Genomic DNA, 13,429 nt, shown 5'->3' with positions numbered 1-13,429 from the left:
CATCTTCATCCACCTATTACTTTCTCAGCTACTTTTCCCCAACCCCACCCCCTGCCCCTCCCATTTATCTCTCAGCTCCGACCCACAAGCCTAATTCATGATGCAGGGCTTATGCCTGAATCGTTGATTCCCCTGCTCCTTGGATGCTGCCTGACCGGCTGTGCTTTTCCAGCAACACACTCAACTCTGATCTCCTGCAGTCCTCACTTTCTCCTCCATAAAAGTAGGGAAGTGTTGCTGTAACTGTGCAAGGCATTAGTGAGACTGTGAGGAGAAAGTGAGGACTGCAGATGCTGGAGATCAGAGCTGAAAATGTGTTGCTGGAAAAGCGCAGCAGGTCAGGCAGCATGCCCGAAAAGTCGATTCTCCTGCTCCTTGGATGCTGCCTGACCTACTGCACTTTTCCAGCAACACATTTTCAGCATTAGTGAGACTGCACCTGGCATATTGCGTTCAATGTTTAGTCCCCTTACTCGAGGAGGGATATTATTGGAAGCAGTTCAGAGGAGGTTCAAAGAACAAAGAGCAGCACAGAACAGGAACAGGCCCTTCGGCCTACCAATGCTGCACCAACACATGATGCCTTTCCAAACTAAATCCTTTTGCCTCTGCTGTCTGCATTGCCTCAATTCCCTGCTTATCCATACGTCAAGATTCCTCTTAAACATTGCTACTGTACATCTACCACCACCAACTCCTCTGGCAATGTATTCCAGGCACTTACCATCCTCTGTGTTTAAAAAAAAATTGCCTCTCACATCTTCTTTTAAATGACCCATTTTACCTTAAACCTGTGTCCACTAGTGAGTAACATTTCTACCCTGGGAAAAAAACTGACTATTCATTCTATCTATGTCTCTTAATTTTGTAATCTTCTATCAGGTTGCCCCTCATCCTTCAATGCTCAAGTGAAAACAAGCAAAGTTTGTCCAAGCTCTCCTCTTAGCTGACACCCTCCAAACCAGCTGACCACACCCCTATCTACATAAATGGAACTGAGGTGGAGAGGGTAATTAGTGTGAAGTTCCTAGGAGTGCCAAGAACCAAAAATCTGCCCTGGTCCTCCCACGTAGATGTGGTGGTCAAAAAGACACAACAACGCCTCTTCCTCCTCAGGCAAATTAGGACATTTGGCATGTCCATAAAGGACCCTCATCAATTTTACAAATGCACCATAGAAAACATTATATCTAGGTGCATCACAGGTTGGTGTGGCAACTGCTCTGCTCAGGACCATATGAAACTATAGAAAGTTGTGAACACAGTCCAGATAATCTCACAAACCAACCTCCCATCCATGGACTCCATCTACACTTTGCGTTGCCACGGAAAGGCAACCAATATCATCAAAGACCCTTCCAACCCTGGTAATACTCTCGCCCAACCATTTCCTTCAGGGGGAAGAGAGAGAAACTTCAACAAATGCATCAACAGGTTCAAAAGCAGCTTCTTCCCTGCTGTTGTTAGATTGCTGAATGGACCTCTCTAATTTCAAATCTAACGTTGATCCTGCTTTTGTGCACCTCCTGTGCAGCCGTAACCTTGTATACCTCGCTCGGTCTAAACAGCCTATGATCTATGTCTCCTTGCATGTTATGATCTACCTGCACTGCAAGCAAAACAAAATATTTCACTGTACTTAGGTACATGTGACAACAATAAATCAAACCAAATCAAAACAAACATCGTGGTACCCTCTCCAAAGCCTCCACATCCTTCTCGTAGTCTGGCCACCAAAACCATACACAATATTCCAAATGGGACCTAACTAAAGTCTAAACAGCTGCAACATGATTTGCCAATTTATATACTCTGCGCCCTGACCAATTAAGGCAAGCATGCCACATGTCTTCTTGACCAACATATCCACTTGTGTTGCCCATTTCAGGGAACTGTGTACCTGTACACCTACATCCCTCTGTATATTGATGCTGCTAAAGGTTCTGCTTTTTCCTGTATACTCTTTCAAGCATTAGATCTATCAAAATGCATCACCTTACATTTGTCTGGAATAAACTCCACCTGCCATTTCTCTGCCCAAATCTTCAGCTTACCTACATCCTGCTGTCTCCTTTGGAAATCCTCCTATCCGCAGCTCCCCCAATCTGCAGACTTACTAATCATTCTCCCTCAAATCATTCATATATATTACGAATAGGGGTCCCCCAGCACCTTGGTCACAGATCTCTAGTCAGAAAAAATACTCTTTCATTGCAGATACCACATTTTCTGTGATGAAGTCAGTTCTGTATCCATCTTACTAGCTCACTGCAGATACAATATCACTTCACCTTTTGTATTAGCCTGCCATTAGGGATCTTGTCAAAGGCTTTGCTAATGTCCATAAAGACAACATCTACCATCCTGCCCTCATCAATCAGCTTTATCACTTCCAAATGGCAGTTGCGGTGGGGTTGGCACTGTGGCATTAGTAGGTCCAACATAGGCGGCTTTGGTGAGTCCAGTTCAAGATTCATGGTGGCAAGGGTGATCGGGACATTTTCTTTTCCTTTTGTTTCTGTCTCTAATTTCAGGTCTTGTTTTTAATCCTAATTATTGTACTCTAAGATGTCACGGAGAATGGCAACTCTGTACACTTTTCACTGTACTCTTTACTCAGGTACATGTGACAATAAAATCTCATCCAATGTAAAAAAAGTTTGAGAGACATGACCTTTCCTGGACAAAGCCATGCTGCCTATTGCTAATTGAATTTACAGTTTTCCAGAAGTGAGTAAGGATTGACTCCAGAGGTGAAGAGGTTGTCTTATGAAGAGAGATCGAGCAGTTTAGGCCTACATTCTCTGGAGTTTAGAAGAATGAAATGAGTGGCAGATCGTGTTTAATTTAGACAAACGTGGAGGTGTTGCATTTTGGTCAGGCATACAAGGGCAGGACTTATGCAGTTAATGGTAGGGCCCTGGGGAGTACTGCCGAACAAAAAGACCTCTGGTTGCAGGTGCATAATTCCTTGAAAAGAGTCACAGGTAGACAGATTAGTGAAGAAAACATTTGGCATTTTTACTTTCATTGGTCAGAGCATTGAGTGTAGAAGTTGAGACGTCATGTTGCAGCGATATGGGTCATTTTTGGAATATTGCATTCACCTCTGGCTGCCCTTCTATAAAGGAGGATGTCGTTAAACTTGAAAGAGTGCAGAAAACATTTACAAGGATAGTGCTGGGATTGGAGGTTTTGAGTTATAGGGAGAGGCTGAATAGGCTGGGGCGTTTTTCCCTGGAGGGTCAGAGACAGAGGGGTGATGTTGTAGAGGTTTATAAAATTGTGGGTGTGGATGGAATGAATAGCCCAGGTCTTTTTCTTAGGGTGGAGGAGTCCAAAACAAGATGGCGTAGGTTTAACGGGAGAGGAAAAAGATTTAAAACGGACCGGAGGGGTAAATCTTTCATGCAGAAGACGGTGTGTATATGGAATGAGCTGCCAGACGAAGTGGTAGAGGCTGTTACAATTACAACATTTAAAAGGCATCTGGATGGGTGTATGAATAGGAGAGGTTTAAAGGGATAGGGATCAAATGCTGGCAAGTGGGACTAGGTCATATTGGGATTACTAGTTGGCATGAAAGAGTTGGACCAAAGGCTCTGTTTCTATATTGTATGTCTCTAAATCAGGATGGTATGACTTGGAAGGTAACTTACAGGTGGCAGTATTTTCAAGTGTTTGTTCCTTTGTTCTTCTTGCTGGTAGCTGTTGAGTGTTTCACGGGTGCCTTGGTGAGCAGTGTACCATATACATAGCACACGTTGCCCTTAGGCGAATTAATGCAAATCAGTTGGACCACTTTGTCTTGGATGATGTTGAGCTTTTTGTGTTTTCTTGAAGCTGCAGTCATAGAGGCAAATGGGGAGTGTTCCATCACATTCGTGACTGCAGATGGTGGGCAGGCTTTGGGCAGTCAGACTGTGAGTTAATTCCCTCCCTAAAGGCATTGTGGGTCAAGCTAACCCAGGTGGACTGCAGTGGTTCAAGAAAGCACTCGGTTCTACTTTCTCAACGGAAGCACTGGACAGGCAATAAATTTTGGCCCAGCCAGTGACGCTTATGTTCCACAACTGAATATGAAAACCATCCTGAGGATTACTATCAACTAGAGATTGAACTGGACTGGCCATGTAAATTTTGTGGCTACAAAAATAGGGCAGAAGCTAGGAATTTTGAGGTGAGTAAATCAGCTCCTGTTACCTTAAATCTTGTGCCTTACAAGGCAGATGTCAAAAAAGCAATGGAATACCCTCCACTTGCAGCCCCAACAGCACTTAAATAGCTCAACACCATCCAGAACAAAGCAGTCCACTTGACTGGCACTACATCTACCATTTCCTTCACTATGAACACAGTGGCAGCAATGTGTGCCACGCACAACATACACTCCAGTAATTCACTAAGGCTCTTTTGACCACACTTTAACAAAAAACAGGGAACTACAGACCTACGCGTCTGATGTCAGTAGCAGGGAAACTCTGGAATCCATTGTAAAGGAAGCGATTACTGGATATTTAAAATCTGGTGTCTGTTTGGACGTCAACATCGATTCACAAAGAGGACATCATGACTGACAAACCCGGTGGAATTTGTTTCAGTATCTTATGAGCAGAGTCAGAGTTTGAACTGGTGAATGTGGTATATTTGGATTTTCTGAAGTCTTTTAATAAAGACCCACACAAATAGCTAGTAAACAAATTGAAATGCATGGGATTGGGGGTGATATTCCAGCTTGGAACTCATTCGCAGCACTGTCAGTGTACCTACGCTTTATGAACTACAGCAGTTCAAGAAAGAAGCTCATTACCACATTCTTGAGGGAAAATAGGAATGGACAAGAAATGCTGGCTGAGGCAGCGATGCCCACGCCCCATAAATGAATTATAAACTCCCTCTTGTACATTTCTATTGATGTACTTCCACATATTGCAGTAGTGCAAGAAGTTAGCTCGTCATCACTCTCTCAAAGACAACAAATGCTGGCTGTGCCATTATCCTATTTCCTAAACAAATATACATGTTTAAAAAAAAACCTGACATGTTTGTGGAAGTTAGAAAAGCAGAAAATGATTCTGTCACTTTACTTTAGACACCTTCCAATGATTGGTAATATTTTGGAAAAAGTAGAATTGTATGAAGTGACAGCAACTTAGTAACGCTCCCAAGTGGAATACCCTGCTGTCTAATAAGGTGTTTAAGGCCTGCAGATTATATTTAAATAATAGTGCTTGAAAAACATTCAAGGAACACTGTTGCCTTGCAGATAGAGTAGATGTTGGAAATTTCACTCTATGCTCCAGAATTAGCAGCGGGAGAATTACAAAGGCCTGTTAGCCTTGATAGAGTCATAGAGATGTACAGCACGGAAACAGACCCTTCAGTCCAACTCATCCATGCCAACCAGGTATCCCAACCTTTGATAATGTACAAATAAGAAAAATACTTTAGAGAAGCAATCTGCAAGTGTTTTGCCAAGAGTTATCCAAGATTGTCTTTTCTCGTGATACAATTGATAAATAATCTAGTTTGCTTAAAGTTGGCACTAACCACATTTACAGAATCCAATTTGATGCTTAGCTGGGATGAAAAAGTGCACACTCTTAATTTCAGGGCTCTTTGTTTTATGAGGTTTTGTACTTCTTGGTTACATAGCATAATAGGCATGGTTGCTTGAAATATTGCACATTTAAATCAACAGATTAGGTGGCACTTTAGTTTTTTTAAAATCATTAAGTTTTATTAAGATACTTTTCATACTGTGTTTTTTTTAAAAAGGAAGATTGACATTACAGCTTACAAACATTCCCTGGGCAATACAGAACTCAACTGCCAACACATATGGACAATGCACCATTATTTGTATTGATTCAGGAATGAAAAACATAGCCTTGCTTGTTGCACTTTTTTTGCCTCTTGAGTTAAAGAACAAATTCAATTTCTCTCCCCACAAAACACATGGGTTAATCATCCACAAATAACTGTGTGCCTTTAAGAGTCTTCTTATAGACCAACACCCATAATTCATTAGATACTAGTCAAACATGCAATCTAATGATCAGAAAGACTGGATTTTATCCTTTTCCTCCTTTCTGCCAATTTCAGAGTCTACGGGGATATTGCACTCGGTTTTCTTTAAAGAACAGTTAACACCTGCAGAACACCAATGCATTTTCCACAGAATCAGGTTATTAAAGAGAGACAGCCATGATGAAATGCACACTGATTACATGACTCCTTTAAAATAAATCAGAGGATCTTCACAAAAACTGCTATTTGTTTTCTCTCCATGAAATATTCTGAAGGTAAAATATCGAACCACTGTACATCATGTTCAAACAAAACATTTTAACACAGAATTTGGAAACACTTTCTCAAGTGAGGTTGAAAACAAAAGTATTTTAAATGGCACACCTGTTTTCTCTATAACAATGGAATCTTTCTTTTTTTTTGGGGGGGGGGGGGGTGGGGTGGGTTTAACAAAATAATGTTTTGTCCCAAACAGCACCAGGAAGACCAATGGCACTGGATAGTGTGCACCTCTTAATCATAATTGTCGGAGGAAAACAGTTCGCCCCTTTAACAAGAGACTACAATATACTTATTGCACACAAATCAAATAATTCAGATGGTTACAAATGTTTAAAAAGTACATTAGTGTCAGGAGTTATTCAATGCATTTACAAATTTGAAAAATTTTTAAATGATTAAATCAAAACTAGAGGAAATCTTCTCAAAGGAGTATTATACTCAGGCATCCAATAAATTCACAGATTCACTAAGTACTGCTAATCAAGACTGCATAGGATCTGAAAACTTCAATGCACTTTGCATAGCCCTTCTATATATTACAAAGTCTCAATTTTGTCCATCTTTTATCCAACCTGGAGACAACCACATTATAATAAAGGACAGCTAGGATGGTGACTGCTGTTTGGGAATCCACTTGCTTTGAGTTAAGAGACATCAGAACTGCAATCAGTGGTTTATGCCAAAATAGCCATAAATCATATTCAAAACATCAACATAAGATCAACAATTTTACTTAAAAATTTTAGAAAAACTCAATGGTTCCATCCATTTCTCAAGTGCTACTCTATATTACATACATGGTATCATATTCACATGCTGAAACGAAAGGACAAGTGTGACAGCATTAACGTTAGTCTGAAAGAAGATTGTTTTATTACCCTAGAGCATAAAGAGTACAGTGAAGTCATTGATACTGGAAACAGATTAGAAAGGCATACAATTGTGTGGCCTTTGGAAGGTGGAGTTATGGGGGTAGAGGAGAAAAGATGAGTGACTGGTTAGGGTACAAAATATAACACTGTCCATGCATGATGCGTAAATTCCTAAGCAGTTTTATTTGTCCACATTGGTATACAAGTCCAGTACTCAAAGGGTTAAAGATAACTGCAATTAAATTCTCTCCAAGTCATCCTCAATGAATTGCAGAATAGCTATACTGGCTTATAACAGAAATCCAAATTCTATGGGAGTTGTTAATGCATAAGGGGAGCATTTAACTTGTTTATGAAAGCAGCTAAGTCTTTACCTTCGCAGAGTTATATTAAAGACCTTGTTACCTCACTTCAAGATCAAAAACCTCATTCCAACCCTCTCCTTCTGACCTTTCTGTTCCCATAAGGCAACCATCTGCAGCCATTGAGAGAAGTGGCAACAGAAATAGGTAATTTGTTTATGATGACCATACAGCTAAAATTTTTCATTTGTTAAGGTAATTTGCATATTGCCTAGAAATGGGTTTATCTCCTCTAAGGTCTGTTAATTAAATAATAGCTTTTGCTGATCCATTCCATTTTTGATCTCAGCTAGGAATTGGATGAGACATTAACATCTCCACTTACAAACCGTCTCCAGTCAAAACAGCTCACCTTGGAGCAATGGCTCCAGCGCTAGTGCTCACAAGTGGATAAAATTCTAATCCCCCCTGCTCATCTAATGGTAGGCAGAACTTTTGGAGATGTCCAAGCTGTAAATAATAAATGCTTAGAACTGGAACAAGTGTACATTTGAAGAGTGTAAAGCGTGTGTTAGGAACTAAGGGAGGCGGGTTGTGAGTGGGGGAATAAGAAGTTAGTTTTTTTACTAGGTTGATTGTGTTCAACTTATACATCAGTTTAGTCCAAGCAGTAATAGCAAAATTATTTTGGCTACATATTAAAAAAATGCATTGATCACTGGGTCAATCAATTCATAAAAGTGAAAAGAAAACATTAAAATGGGTTAAATTTAAATTGACAATGTGGTCAACATACATCAGTTTATATAGAGAGCTATGCCTCCTAATTCAAGACTCTGTTAGTGGAAATGTTAACTAATGTTTGGGGGTAAGGAAGGGCACGAGAGTGAGAAGAATGTCAGATCAGTGCTGGAAAATTTTAAAGAGTTTGACCTACAGTGGTCAAATTATTAGAGTCAGATTACATTTATGTAAAGTTATTACAATTGTAGTCCATTTTAGCACATTGGCTCAAACATAACCTCTCAGACTTTGATGTGATACAGAGATGGAACAGAGGAAATGCAGTAAGAACTCAGATATCCCTTCTCCCAGAGATGGGAAAATTTTTTGGTTCCCTTGCTTACTTCTGTTTAGCTGCCTCGATTAATAAGAAGTCTGGTAACTTGGTTCTGTTCCAGGACACAATTACATGACAAGGGGCAAAACAGAATTACAAGGGAGAGTTTAAAAAAAAAAGTGATGCTGTTGGAACCTACCTGTAAGGTTAAAATAAAACTAAAGCCAAAGTAAGGAGCAGCAACCAAAAACACCATAAGCAGTGGAACAGGTTAGCAGACTGGTCAATTCTGTAAACTAGATTCAAATTCAACCACAAAGCAGGAGGTTAAAAAATATTCTCTTCCCGTTGGCTGCAAATGTTTTAGTCAAAACAATCTCTAAAGCTGGCCTATTGTGACAGTCAGTTTGCCTTGCAGAATTGCTGAAAGACTTGAAATGGAAAGGTCATACTGCTGCTATTCGGAGACTGGAATAAGGCGTATAGTTTGGGCCACAGAGGAATCTTAACTTTGCATCTGGCCCATAAATGTAACTAACAATGATACTGGACACCAAAAAAAAAATGGACAAATTGTTTTCCACAAGTAATATCTTTCACATCTGGTAGGCATAAAACAACTAAAATCAAATGGACATGAGAACATGAGTAACTTGTAACTAATTTTTGTTGTCACCCATTTTGCCCACTTTAATGATAAATGATCAAATTACCACATTGCCACTAATTTACTCATTTGAAGTAGGTACTGCAACATATTCTTTATTTGTTAGCATGAATGAGCATGTAACTTTCAATATTTCTTCCCTTCAGCATAAGGATTATTAGAGCAGATGTTGAAGATTTCCAATTAATGCCACTGCACAGTTGTAACAGGCTTTCTGGGATGTTTACAAAGGGAGCCATGGCTAGAATCTAACCAATCCCACTGTCGCTACCTGGTAGTTTTGTTGTGCCAAGGCTTCATTTTAAGATCCAGAAAAAAAGTAATAAAAAGGCACTTGTGGCCATCTGTGCCTTTGGTTTTCTGGTCCAGAGCAGACACCATGATTTGACAAAAGCTCAGCCCCCAGTGTGTCACTCTTGGGATATTGTACAGTAAGGCAGAGGATCAAGGCTTATTCATTGAAATATTGGCAAAAAAAAACACCCCGAATGACAAATAAAAATCTCTTGCATCCACGTCCCAAAAAAATCATAAATTGGCACAAAGTAGAGGCTGAAAAAGTGACTGGGACGCTGACAGCAATTGTGACTCGTGTGAATCTCACTCAGCACATAATCATTCCAATTGCACAATTCAGCCCAAGCAATCTCATTGATTTCCAGTGATTCCCAGGAGGTACTTTATGTCTTCCTAACTGATTATTCTGTGGCAGCATTTTGGCAGATTGAATAATCAGTGTACAATTCAGCAATGGGAAGTGATGCTGCAGTCAATGCACAGATAAGTATTGAGATTTCCAAAAGTTCCAATGACACTGGAAAAACAAAAATGTGCTCTTGCCCCTTTCACCGGCATAACCTAAATGTAGGTCAGAATAAGCTGCCTCCAGGTTGATGCAATTCTTCTTAGGTTTACACTGCGACCTTCTTCATTGTTAGCAATTAACATCATGGTTCACATTGGTTGGGCATTCAAGTTAATTGTAGGCTGGTCATAATGATAAATGAATTTGAATACAGCGGAAGTTAGCCAACAGCAGACCAAAATTTAACATGTGACCATTTTGATTAAAAACAGCTATTGAACATACATTAACAAAACAAACAACTTAAAAAAGTTCATTTTTAAACATTATACAAACATCTTTAAAACCTAATCAGAAAACAGCATTATACTACATGACCTCTTGTACATTGTCACAGGCCAGTGAAAAGATTAAAGCACTGTACAGGTAAATGTTCTAATAATAAAAAGAACAATGCTCAAGTAGTAACCCCAGACTTGATGCTCATTCCTGGATCGAGTACAGCAGCTAAATTCACAACCCTAATTTCAATTTTGTTTGGAGGCAAGTCATATTAATGAGTCTATACTAGTGAACGGCACCATCCTAGGGTCGAACAATGAAGCATTTCAAATGCAGTTTTCTCCTTCTATACTTTGATTGAAACAATCAGATATTACAATATTTAGAATTAAAAATGTAGTTGCTTTTACACAGAAATTTACATGCAATATTTTCAAGGTAGAAACTTGAAAATCTACCTTTTCAAGGTAGATTTGCAGCCTGGGTGGTGGTAATTTACTCTTCTAGGTGGAACTGATGTGAGGTGTGACAAGATTAACAGAAAGAAGTTGTTGGGGTGCAAAAACGTTTTAGGGGTATCACCAAAAAAGTACTATATTTAAAATGATTTTGTGGAAGATTGATAATTATCCTCTTTATTTGCAGGTGACAATAATTCTGAATAGACTTTAAAAGATGGAAAGGTATGATTGTTCTACATATTTAATCCAAATTTTAATAACGGGATGCTTTTGTGGATTACAATTACTTCAAAGTTTTCAAAATACCGCAAATGCACTGCTCTCTTAGTTTCTGAATCCTTTTATTCTTAAAGTGATTATCATGTTTTAAGGATTACTTTGGTTATCTGGCTCCAAAGTGATTGGGACTGGAAATTAATGTACATTTAAGAGTAAGACGATAATTCACTTTGGCATTTCTTTTTACCAAAGATTATGAATTATTCAAATAGCAGATCCAGGGTATTGTCCACCAATACGTTAACTCTATCTCCACTGGGGTTACTAACTTAAGCGACACTATTCTTCCCTGGGTTAGAAAAAAAAAGGCTGAGAACCTCTTAGTCAAACCTTTCTGGGTCAATACATGATCAATACAGATTAAAAATATTTGGATTAAATGGGTATTGACAACCAATTAGATGTCAAGGAAGAAAGCAATAACTTTCCACAAAATTGAACATTCCCCAATGTAGTTTATCATTAGCCCATATCAAACAAAGTTTCAATTAATTTGCTTTGTTAATTAGTGAATTTATATCAAATCTCCACTGAAATAATTATATCAAAGACACACAAGTGATGATCTGTTGTATTGATATATTGAAATACTGTTGTATTTCTCCCACTCCCAAGTTCATAACCAACACCCACAATATTGCTGTACCATCACATACAGACACCTATGTATTGGACAAGTATGCAATATCAATGATGTAACTGATTACAATAGGTCTAGTAATAGTTGATAGCAATTGCTTAAAGCTTTAAATCAATAGACTACAATTAATAACCTTTAATAGGATGTCACTGCGCATATGACATGGGATATTCTGGAAATCAACATCCACCATACTGGCAACTTGTCAAGGCAAAAATAATTCCAATAAATAATATTTGCTATATTGTGGGAAGCTTGAAGTACCAGTGCTTTATACTTCAGAACGGCCACCCATGCGTCTGTGCCAGTAATTCTCCACAGCATGTGCTCAACTTACCAGCATTACCATAAGAATGTTCAAGGTAAGGCTAATAATCTTTCAAAGGCTAGTTTGAAACCCTTAGCTAGGTCATTATACACAGCTTTTATTGGATGGTTTTGCAATGTTACAAGAATTGTTCCAAATAGGTTAGTTACCTGCTTTGCTGAGATATTATTTCAAATGGGAGATGGATAAATATAAATTTTGTCAAGGTAGTCAATCCTCAAAAACAAAAAGGTATTTTTAAAAAATGAACTATTTCACTTTTGTGCTGCCTTGTATCTTCAACCAATCATTTGTTTTCGAAAACAAGCCTGTTAGGATAACCTCAGAAGCTACAAGTGACAACTTAATTAATTCGTGTAGGTAAACCTCAGCTAAATAAATATTACACACTTGCCCATTACGTATGCTAGTGATGTTACACAGGAGTGAAGAGTGATTGTAAAACAAATTATAGCTCATTAAAAACCAAAAACGGATACATATTTTTGAAGTGATCAGACTAGTTTTGCAATTTTATAACATCAGTTTGGATAGTGAAATATCACCAACTAAAATTCAATCTGTCTGTAGGAAATGACCAAAGGTTGGACTTTAAGTTCCTCACACAAAATATACATTCACAACATTAACCTCATTGGAAAATGGCTGCCAGTCATATGGATTCTAAAAGAAAAAAAGTTGCCTTTATTAAAGTATTCATTTAATATTTAATAAAGTATCAGACTGCTGCTAAACTGTCAGTATGCACTGTCAGTACATTCTTGTAAACCTAAACTCCTCTTTGCAAAACAGTGGGACCAGCTAAATATTCCAAGACACAATTGCTGCAACCAAGTGAACAGACTTACTGGGTGTTCTATTATACAAATAAAATTAAATCTATATAACGTAATAACAGAGTATTTTGTTACTCTGAAAAATCTGAACTCTGGGAACTATTATACACAAATCAACAAGCTCTCCTCTCCTCAAGACTGTACTAAAACCTTAAATCAAATCCTCCGTAGTTACTACTGAAAGCATTAGATAAAATTTGTTTTTTGTACATTCACAAGCACAACCACGAGTTATCCTTTTCCATACAAAATCTTCAAAGAACAGGGAGAGACTTGCATTGTCTTGAGCTTGAACTGGCAGCAAAATTGGCTCCATAACAGCTATCAAAGGCTTGCTGTTTGCAACCTGGATGTACGTACATCTTCCCTAAATCGACTGTTGCCTAAAGCCATCTGGCATGGTGCCCAGTTCTTCACTGAACTGACACCAAGCAAAGATTATTTACTATCCCCATAGATGTTCCAGTCATCTCTTATGGGTCCATTTCATCAAGGTCACTTTTAGAATCACCAAGCATCATGGGAGACTCAGAGCCCTTAGAATGAAGAAACAAAGGAAAGTGTTAGTGGAACAAATAATTACCT

General features: G+C 38.6%; 1 protein-coding gene across 2 annotated transcripts in view; it reads right to left on the bottom strand.

Moving 5' to 3' along the window:
- Nucleotides 1-6,439: 6,439 nt before the first annotated feature.
- The window catches only part of usp24 (ubiquitin specific peptidase 24), a 187,091-nt gene continuing 180,101 nt past the window's right edge, over nt 6,440-13,429 (bottom strand). For both annotated transcript variants that reach the window (XM_072574455.1, XM_072574456.1), the window contains exon 67: nt 6,440-13,380. In XM_072574455.1, coding sequence (XP_072430556.1) covers nt 13,318-13,380 — 63 coding nt within the window. In that variant the 3' untranslated portion in view covers nt 6,440-13,317. The remainder of the gene's footprint in view (nt 13,381-13,429) is intronic.

This window comes from Chiloscyllium punctatum, chromosome 7, assembly GCF_047496795.1.
Source record: "Chiloscyllium punctatum isolate Juve2018m chromosome 7, sChiPun1.3, whole genome shotgun sequence".
In the NCBI taxonomy this organism is placed as follows: Eukaryota; Metazoa; Chordata; class Chondrichthyes; order Orectolobiformes; family Hemiscylliidae; genus Chiloscyllium; species Chiloscyllium punctatum.
This window is presented reverse-complemented; position numbering and strand designations above follow the sequence as displayed.